This window comes from Peromyscus leucopus, chromosome 10 (assembly GCF_004664715.2).
Source record: "Peromyscus leucopus breed LL Stock chromosome 10, UCI_PerLeu_2.1, whole genome shotgun sequence".
NCBI lineage: Eukaryota > Metazoa > Chordata > Mammalia > Rodentia > Cricetidae > Peromyscus > Peromyscus leucopus.
The window spans coordinates 78,246,107-78,256,531 of record NC_051071.1 but is presented as its reverse complement, the minus strand read 5'-3'; the positions used below and the strand labels follow the sequence as shown (position 1 = coordinate 78,256,531).

Below are 10,425 nucleotides of genomic sequence, written 5' to 3'. Positions count from 1 at the left end.
AGTCTTGTGTTATCTCTCTTCCCTTCTGAGTAAAAGATATATTCAGGGGGTTACAGGTGAAATTTACACAGGGCCCCCCCCCCCCGCCAGTAAGTGTTATCTCTTCCTAACGTGACAGTTCCCCAACAATGTCCTTGGGTAAGGGGACGCCATGAGTGGCTTTCTCCTTGGGTAGTCCTCTTTACCCTAATTAGGTCCCAAGTGGATGAAGGCTTCCAATAGGTATTACCAGTTGTTTCACATCCCCATGCTTTACAGAAATAACTCTCATAACCCCCGCATTGTCTAATCATCTTTCTGTCCCTACCATCCCGGGGGCAGACGTAGAAGGTTAGTTGTGACAGGGCTGCCCTGGTTTCAGGGTGACTGCATCCGTATCTCTCGTCACTACATTTGCAAGTTCCCTTACCATCCTGACAGACGTCTGGTGCTCTGGGGTTCATGGGGTCAGTGGTAGGGATGTCCCAGTCCTCTGACCCTGCTGCTAGTTGGCAGAGATCTGGGTGCAAGTTAGGCCACCATGTAAAGGGGGTGTGAAGGGCGGTCGTTTGCCAGACCGTCTCCCCAGGTTGTGAGATGACCTGCCAAGTGAGCCTCTTGACTAGGTGCGGGCTCTCTGCCGCCCTAGTCCCCTGGGGGTAAGCGGAGATTAAGAGGAGGGGGAGGAAGAGGAGCTGCGGGCCAACCTTATTTTTAGGGGGTTTCGTGTACGGCGCACTGTCCATGTTGACTTTCTGGATCCTGCTGGGTCGGGTTCTCTGGCAGCCTTCACATGAGAGGCGTGGATCCATGCAGCAATCCCGTCGACCTTAAGTGCAGTGGGGGTGGTCAGCAAGACAGTGTAGGGCCCCTTCCACCGTGATTCCAGGTTCTTGGTCTGGTGTCGTCGGACCCAAACGGAGTCCCCGATCTGGAAGGGGTGGGGCACCACCGGCTTGTCTAGCTGCTCCTGATAAGCTTTGGCCAGGGGCTTCCAGATCTCCCTCTGCACCAGTTGGAGGGCTTGAAGATGTGCCTCTAAAGTAGGGGTGGTGGCAAAAGATGAAATATCAGGATGGAGAAAGCTTACAACAGGAGGTGGGGCCCCGTACATGATCTCAAAAGGGGTTAGGCCATGTGGGCCAGGAGTATTTCGGGCTCGGTAGAGAGCCAAGGGAAGTAGGAGCACCCAATCTCTAGTGCCAGTTGCAAGCGTTAATTTAGTTAAAGTCTCCTTGATCGTTCTATTAGCTCGTTCTACCTGTCCTGAGCTTTGGGGGCGGTATGCACAATGAAGTTTCCAATCAACCCCCAATAGTTTGGCTACCTTCTGACTTACCTGGGAGACGAAGGCAGGCCCGTTATCTGACCCCAATATTTGAGGCATCCCATACCTGGGGAAGATTTCTTCCAACAGTTTCTTTGTTACCACGTTAGCCGTCTCATTCTTGGTTGGAAATGCCTCAATCCATCCGGAAAAAGTGTCCACGAAGAACAGGAGGTACCGGTACCCGTAGAGTCCAGGTTTTATTTCTGTAAAGTCTATTTCCCAATGAACACCAGGACGATGGCCTCTTTGGCGGACCCCCTTGTTCAGATGAACCTTCCCTGCATTGACCTGAGCACAGGCTGGGCAGGTAGAAGTTACCTGCTGGAGTACCTGATCCTGGTTCAGCAGCACTGCCCGGTGTTTTCTCTGTCTAATAGGGTCTTCATCTTGTTTTTGCTCAAATGGGTCAATGCATGTAGGAATCTCAGCATATATCGGGTATGGGTGGTTGGCATGACCATCCGGTCCCCTAGTATATATGCCTGTCTTCCTTGTTCCCAGTCCGCCCCCATTTTCTTTGCTAGCTCATGGTCTTCTGGGCTATAGGGCACGGGGTCTCTCTCAGGCTGTGGTTCGTGTATAGCCATTAACTGGCTGTTTCCTGCTGGCTGGGAAGCCACTGTTCGAGCAGTCAGATCTGCCAGCCGATTCCCTCTGGCTGCCGCCGAGTCATCCTTTTGATGCCCCGGGCAGTGGACAATACTGAGTTGGAGCGGGAGGAACAGGGCCTTTAGGAGGTCTAGGATCTCTTTTTTGTTCTTGATTTCCTTACCCGCGGACGTCAGCAGGCCTCTTCGTCTGTAGATTTCCCCGTGGACATGCGCAGTGGCGAAGGCATATCTGCTGTCAGTATAAACTGTGAGCTTCTTACCTTCTGCCATCCGGAGAGCTTGGGTGAGCGCAATCAGTTCTGCGCGCTGGGCCGATGTCCCGGGCGGGAGCGACGATGCCCATACCACTTCCGATTCGGTGGTTATAGCTGCCCCGGCTCTGCGTTCCCCCTCTTCCAGGAAACTGCTCCCATCTGTGTACCAGACAGCGTCTGGGTCCTTAAGCGGCTGATCTGTCAGATCGGGGCGGGTGCCATGTGCTTCGGCTAGAATCTGGAGACAGTCATGCTCCTCGGAGGGGCTAGGCAGTGGCAGCAAGGTAGCAGGGTTAAGGGAAACTACCGGCCCAAAATTTACCCTGTCTGAGTCCAGTAATAAAGCCTGATAGTAAGTCATTCTGGCGTTAGAAAGCCATCTGTCCGGTGGTTGTCGGACCAAGGCCTCCACTGCATGGGAGGCCAGCACAGTCAACGGCTGTCCAGAGTCAGTTTTCCGGCATCTTTGAGTAATACGGCAATGGCTGCCACCATGCGGAGGCATGGAGGCCATCCTGTAGCCACCGGGTCCAATTTCTTGGACAAATACGCTACAGGTCTCCTCCAAGGTCCCAATCTTTGCACCAGTACCCCTTTAGCAAGGCCTGAGTTCTCATCCACAAACAGCTCAAAGGGCTTGGTCAGATCTGGCAGACCCAGAGCCGGGGCCTCAAGCAAGGCTTTCTTAATCTGTTGGAACGCTTTCTGATGCTTCTCCTCCCATTGGAACATGGTCCCTGGTTTAGTGAGGGGGTATAATGGGGCTGCCAGTTCGGCAAAGCCAGGAATCCAAAGGCGGCAGTACCCAGCCGTACCCAGGAACTCTCGAACTTGGCGGGGGTTCCGAGGAGGGGGGATGGAGATTATCGTCTCCTTCCTTGCTTCTGTTAACCATCTTTGCCCCCCGCTCAGGGTGTAGCCTAGGTAGGTGACCTTGTCTCGGCATATTTGGGCCTTTTTGGCTGAGGCTCTATAGCCTTTCTGCCCAAGTCTGGCCAGTAAGGCTCGAGTGCCCTCCATGCACTCGGTTCGACTCCTGGCCGCCAGGAGTAGATCATCCACATACTGGAGCAGAGTCAGGGTTGGGTGTTCGACCCGGAATCCGGCCAGATCTGCATGTAGGGCCTCATCAAAGAGGGTTGGGCTATTTTTGAAACCCTGCGGGAGCCTGGTCCAGGTTAATTGTCCCGAGAGCCCTTTTTCTGGGTCCCTCCATTCGAAAGCGAATAGCAATTGACTTTGAGGGTGCAGTTTTAAACAAAAGAAGGCATCCTTCAGGTCTAGCACAGTGTACCAGACGTGGGTCGGTGGGAGGGTGCTCAGAAGGTTATAGGGGTTAGGCACCGTGGGGTGTATGTCCTCCACCCGCTTATTGACCTCTCTCAAGTCCTGGACCGGCCTGTAGTCTCCTGTCCCCGGTTTCTTAACAGGCAAGAGAGGGGTGTTCCAAGGTGACTGGCAGGGCTTTAACACCCCTTGGTCCAGGAGTCTACGAATATGGGGCTTAATCCCCTCATGAGCTTCCCGTGACATTGGGTACTGTCTGATTGAAACGGGAGTCGCGGAGGCCTTTAGTGAGATCATCAGCGGCGGCTGATCGCGTGCCAGCCCCAAGCCCCCAGTCTCTGCCCAGGCCTGAGGAAACTCTCTCAGCCAGTTCTGTAGCTCTTCAGGTGATTTCTCCGGGGGTTCTGCCTCAAACAAACGGTATTCTTCCTCTAAGCTGAGGGCAAGGATTTGTAGGGGGTCTCCTTTAGGACCCGTGACCCTTGGTCCCTCCTCATCAAAGTAGATTTGTGCCTTCAATTTGGTTAATAAGTCCCGTCCCAACAGCGGATGGGGGCATTCAGGTATATGCAGGAAGGAGTGAGTTACTTGCCCTGATGCCAGTTGGACCTTTCTCTCGGTAGTCCAGTAATACCTCTTGTTTCCAGTTGCCCCCTGCACCAGTGCGGAATGCCGGCTAAGAGGCACTCCGGCATGGGTTAGGACTGAATGTTCGGCACCAGTATCAACCAGGAAGGTCACGGGCTGCCCCCCGATCTTGAGGGTTATCCTAGGCTCAGGGGGGGCTCCTGGCCTCGACTCCCCTAGTCCTCTAGACTAAGGAGGTCCACAGTTTTGGGCTTGGGTCGGCGGGGTCCTTGTAGCTTCTTGGGGCAGTCTCGGGCCCAGTGTCCCTTCTCCTTACAGTAAGCACATTGATCCTTATCAAGGGGTGGCCTCCTTTGCTCTCCCAACCTATCTCCCTCTCTCCGCTGTCCCTTAGACACAACGGCGGCCAAAACCTTTTTCATTTCCCTATGCTGTTTCTTGTCCCTTTCCTCTTGTTTCTGCCATCTCCTTTCCTCACGCTCTTCAGGAGTTTCTCTCTTATTGTACACTTTCTCTGCTTCCTTCAATAAGTCTGGCAAACCTAGCGCCTGTAAACCTTCCAATCGCTGCAATTTGGCTCGGATATCTGAGCTAGACTGGTAAATAAATGATAAGATGACACCTGGTGCTTGCCCTGGGTCTTCTGGATCATACGGAGTGTACATCCTATAAGCCTCCTTCAGCCTCTCTAAAAATGCAGCGGGTGATTCTTCCTTTCCCTGCATCACATTCCTTACCTGAGCCAAATTGGTAGGCCTTCTGGCGGCCGCTCGGAGACCCGCTAGGAGCAACTGGCGATAGAGATGTAGATGCTCCTACCTTCAGGTGTATTGAAGTCCCAGTCTGGGCGGGTCAGGGGAAAGGCTGCCTCGATGATATTTGGGAGTTGGGTTGGCCTCCCGTCATCGCCCGGAACCTGCTTCCGGGCCTCCAGGAAAACTCTCTGCTTTTCCTCTACGGTTAAGAGGGTCTGCAGGAGCTGCTGACAGTCGTCCCAAGTCGGCCTGTGAGTCACTAGGATGGACTCAATCAGGCCGGTCAGGGCAACAGGATCCCTGGAGAAAGGGGGATTATGTTGTTTCCAATTATAAAGGTCTGAGGCAGAAAAGGGCCAATATTGTAACTGATGATTGGGTCCTTCCCGAAGCGGGAAGGCTCTGGACTCAGTGGGGGGGCCGGCTCGGCGGCCCCTGAGGCGGCCTGCGATGGGGGACTGGACTGTTTCTTTTTCTTCCTCCGAGTCTCCAGTGAGCGGGGTCATCACAAGGGGGGCGGCCGCCGGGGAGGTCACAGCCGGCGTCGCGACTAGGGTCACCGCGGGCACAGCCGCCGCCGCGAGCACAGCCGCCGGGGTCGCGGCCGGCGCCGCGGCGGGGGCCGCCGCGAGCACAACCATCGGGGTCGCGGCGGGGGCCGCCGCGAGCACAGCCGCCGGGGTTGCGGCTGGCGCCGCGGCGGGGGCCGCCGCGAGCACAGCCGCCGGGGTCGCGGCTGGCGCCGCGGCGGGGGCCGCCGCGAGCACAGCCGGCGGGGTCGCGGCGGGGGCCGCCGCGAGCACAGCCGCCGGGGTCGCGGCTGGCGCTGCGGCGGGGGCCGCCGCGAGCACAGCCGCCGGGGTCGCGGCTGGCGCCGCGGCGGGGGCCGCCGCGAGCACAGCCGGCGGGGTCGCGGCGGGGGCCGCCGCGAGCACAGCCGGCGGGGCGGCGGGGGCCGCCGCGAGCACAGCCGGCGGGGCGGCGGGGGCCGCCGCGAGCACAGCCCCCGGGGCGGCGGGGGCCGCCGCGAGTGCAGCCGCAGGGGCCGCGGGTGACGCTGGGGGGGTCGGCTGGTAGGGCGGTGGTTCATTCACCAGCATGTCTAGGAGAGGAGAGTTAGGGTCAGGGGGAAGGACAGGGGGCTTGGAAGGCTCCCTGTGGGGAAGGACTGGGTAGAGAGAAGAAAGGGGATTAGGAGGCGCCGAAGGCTGGGGAGTAAGGGGGGGTTGTGGGAGGAAGGGCTTGACCCAGGGGAATGGGTTTTCAACCAGGGATCTCCAAATGGTGATGTAGGGAACCTGGTCTGGATGCCCATGGGGGCTAGGGGCAAACACCTTCCCCTCAACCTGGGAAATGAGAGAGAGATTAAATGCCCCTCCCGTGGCCATCCTACATTCATCATGACCCATTCAGCCTTACAGAGGGTCATCCATTTATTTTTCTTGATGACTACACCTTCATTTCTCCCCCGGCCCTTGACGTCCGACCAATGGTTAGTAGTTAGGCTCAAGGGGGTAACGACTGTCCCATATTAATTCCTGGATGGAGAAGGATTAGACAAAGAACACAGAACAACCCGACAACACAAACAAGAAACAATTTCGCTGCGCGGCTCCGGCGTAAAACCGAGAGCAAAAACTCAGATGGGGACACAGAGTGCTTAAATTCTCCGTCCCCTACCAGCACCACGTATTCTTCTGATTCGGGGATGGCCCTGAAAAACCGTGCCCCAGAGGGGACTTCAGACCGTGCCCCAGAGGGGACTTCCCGTGCCCCAGAGGGGACTTCAGACCGTGCCCCAGAGGGGACTTCAGACCGTGCCCCAGAGGGGACTTCCCGTGCCCCAGAGGGGACTTCAGACCGTGCCCCAGAGGGGACTTCAGACCGTGCCCCAGAGGGGACTTCAGACCGTGCCCCAGAGGGGACTTCAGAGACCCGTGGAACGTCTTCCAGGGTTGCAGTGGCGAAGTCCGAGCTCGTCAGCTCCTTCAGCCCCACTGACTCCAGACCGATTCAGGCGCGCAAACAGACAACATTTAACATTCAGACAAACCGACAACACTCAGACAGGACAGAGATGACATACACCAAGGCCGGCCGGCTTACCTCCTGACAGTGGGTCGGTGGTCCCGAGGCGGAGGGGTCTCTGATCCCGGACGAGCCCCCAAATGAAAGACCCCCGAAGGCAGTCTTCCCTCTGGAGAGACCCTCGCCCAGAGATCACACCGAGACCACAAGTCAGATGCAAACAGCAAGAGGCTTTATTCAGGAACACGGGTACCCGGGGCAACACAGTCCCTCCAGAAGTTCGAGAGACTGGCGCGCCCACGGGCTGGAGTGGAGGGTTTTTATAGGGTCTGGCAGCAGGAGCACGAGGAGCTCGGTTTACAGGGTTCTGATTGGACGATTCAAATGAGGCCAGGTTCAAACTCAGGACACCAGGTTCAAACTCAGGACAGCTCGTGGGTTCTGATTGGACGATTCAAATGAGGCCAGGTTCAAACTCAGGACAGCTCGTGGGTTCTCCCCGAGCTCGACACGCCTGCTGTCTGGCTCCAAGTTGTTTTTCTGACCTTTAGTACCCTTTTCTGGGGCCAGGTGGCCGACCGCAGACACCCTGAACTTTCCTGTACTTTTCAGGCTTAGCTCAAAATGGTGTTAGGCTAAGCAAGTTTGCTGGGGTCTTTCATGAGCATCAGGTCCTTCCCAGTAGAAAAAGCCGAAATGCTGCTGTGTTGACTAATACTGCCAACTTGATTGAACAGAGAGATGTCCGGGAGATTGTTAGACACATTTCTGTGTGTTTGCGGGATGGGGAAAGGGTAACTTGAGAGGGCAGCCTCAGGGCTGGGGTCAGCACATGACAGCTCCAATCGTCCCAAGCCTCTGTCACTGCTGTCACTGCCTGTAGACACTGCATTCCAGTTTCTCTGTCCTTGCAGTGTAGACCAACACAGCAACTCCCAGGAAGCTTTCTAAACCTTCACATTCCCAATGCAACGTCACTTCTAAGGCCTTTTTCTAAGATTCTGCTAGACCACCCACCCCTATTCCGTAAGCCAGTGAGTCCCCTTTCGTAGCTTTATGTATTTGTGCTTGCTGGTTCTAGCTTCCTTTCGCTTGCCCTGGTAGAACACTCTAACACCGAAAGCAACTTCGGGGAGGAAACCTGTGCTGTTAGGATGGCTTTTCCAGACCACAGTCCATCACCGAGGGAAAGCTGGGCAGGAACTTGAAGCGGGAGCTATGGAGGAATGGTGCTTGCTGGTTCACTCTCTGGATCATGCTTAGCCAGCTTTCTTACATAGTCTTCGATAACCAGCCTAGGGAATGGTTCTACCTGCAGTGGCCGGGACCCTCCTACATCAATTAAAAATCAAGACCACCTCTGTAGACATGTCCACAGACCAGCCTCATAAAGACAATTACTCAATTGAGATGCCTCTCCCTGCCCCCAGGCGATTCTAGGCTAACCAAGACAATGATTTTCTGTGAACTTTCTCCTCCTCCTCCTCTTCTTCCTCCTTCTCCTTCTCCCTCCTTTTTTTTTTTAATAGAAAAGAGTTGATAATCTCTCTTGGATACAATGTTAAGTAGATGAGGAGCCTACATCTCTAACTATCACAAAAGAGACATGAGCTGGGGCTGGAGAGATAGCTCAGTGGCTATGCGAATGGACTACTCTTGCAGAGGACCCGAATTCAGGTCTCAGTACTCATGTTAGATGGTTGTAACTCCAGCTCCAGGGAATCTGATGCCGTTGACCTCCATGGACACCTGTTTGCATGCTCACATACCCACACACAAGCATATATATATAATTGAAAATAAAATAAATAATTTTTGAAAAAGGAGAGCCATGAGCTGTTTCTCTCTCTCTCTCATATATATATATATATATATATATATATATATATATATATATATATATATATATTCTTTACTTTCAGGGGAGAGCACAAATGCAGTCCCCACTACCACAAATTATGCAGTCCAGTTCCCCAAATTTGGGGAAATCGCAAGGGTCAGCACATCCAGAGTGCAATGGATAAGCTTCACTCTGGGAAAACCACCTTCATAATCACGGTATCTCCCCTGCCAGGGAAGTGTTGGTTCTCTTTTTTTAATCTGGTGTGCCTCAGATCTCATGGGCTATTTTTGCTATAGACTTCATTTATGTTTTTAATTATTGAGTAAATATTGGGAGAGCCTATTGAGTCAGACACCAAAGGAGATGTTCCCCCAGCAAAGGGTTAGTTTACTGATGCCTGTGTTCCGCTGCCATTAGGTTTCAAAACGGAGCCAAGATGATTAGTACATCAGGAAGCTGAATTAGAACAGTAGCCTAAGTGTGATGCGCCGTTTTCATGATTAGCTTTCTTTATCAAGCTGTGCTGCAGGACATGTTAGCATGCTTAGTGGAGTGGAATGCACCTAAGTGGGTATTCAGCCTGCATCGAGAACGACAGTGATGATGATGATGATGGCAGGGATCATAGCGACGGGGAGGAGGGAGCCAGGGCACCTTGCAATCTGCTGTAAACAATGGCAATTACTCAGCAACAGTCTGTTGATGTTGACTTCCCGGCAAGTGCTTGAAAACGGTAATTAACTGGAGAGATTGCTGCAAAGCTTCTCGGTAACGGGCAACCTTTAATCCAGCTGAACAGTGGCAATCAGTGCAGTGTCTGGAATAAACCATTAATTGTAAGAATTATGGTGTTTCATGGCAATTATGAATCTCCAGAGGGGGACATCTTGGGAGAAGAATACCTGTGGAGGCTTTCGGGATGAGGTCAGTGCGGTGGTGGGCACTGATGGGGTCAGCACAGACTCCAGTGTTTGCTTCTATCGCCACGAGGCTGTGTCTGCTGCCTCATTATGGTCTCCAGGTCCCAGCAGTCTTGCTCTGTTTTTGGTTTTTGGTTCGTCAGATATGCTGAGGCCCAACTCCAGTACAAAGGAAGGACAGCTGTCCTCAGGATACTGCCTGAGAAATGTGGATCTGTCTTGTGAGCTGAGCTGGGGGCAGTATGCTTCCATTTCTCAGTCAGCTGTTGCAGGGATAGGCGTCTGGCATCCCTCATGTCACTAGTAATGGAATTCTTGGTGACTCTAATAGCCTCATGTTTTACACACCAATCTAGAACATCTTCTGCAGTGGGTCCTCATGTTGGTACTATTTCCAAGTCCATGTTTTATTTCCTCATTATTTCATAAAGGAGTGACGTTAGATCAAGTGTCAACCAAAACAAAGTCATTCGGTATGAATCTGTCCTCTCTTTCTTAGCCAAGAGCCCCTCCTCAGATTTGGGGCTTCAGGTAACTCATTTCAAATTAGTACTTGAGTAAGGCTAGGAAGCAGCATTGTTTGTGAGTCTCTGTCTTCTGCCAGGGCAAGGGAAAGCAAGGGATGGAGAACAGAGTAGCAGAAATGGCTAGCTTGTTGAGCAGGGGCAGGAATGGGTTGCAGTCTGGAGAGGGAACTCTCCGGGCTCAGAAGGTGACGAGTCTCCTCCTATCATGGGAGGGAAAAACATTCAAACACAAATGATAATGTTTCTCCCTAGGGGGGAAACAACCCCTATATTGTTATGCCATGCTCTTAATACTCCAGGTGT

General features: G+C 53.8%; 1 protein-coding gene and 1 non-coding gene across 2 annotated transcripts; both read right to left on the bottom strand.

Moving 5' to 3' along the window:
- Positions 1-281: 281 nt before the first annotated feature.
- Positions 282-5,334, bottom strand: LOC114701742. The gene is given in 5 exon segments (XM_028881900.2): positions 282-1,678; positions 1,681-2,621; positions 2,624-4,243; positions 4,246-4,860; positions 4,863-5,334. Coding segments are annotated over 5 exon segments (4,653 nt in total). The 5' UTR covers positions 5,311-5,334; the 3' UTR covers positions 282-649.
- Positions 5,335-8,752: 3,418 nt separating this feature from the next.
- On the bottom strand, positions 8,753-8,914 carry LOC114701780. Its single transcript, XR_003735873.1, has one exon. It is a non-coding gene; the product is annotated as a U1 spliceosomal RNA (small nuclear RNA).
- Positions 8,915-10,425: the final 1,511 nt, after the last annotated feature.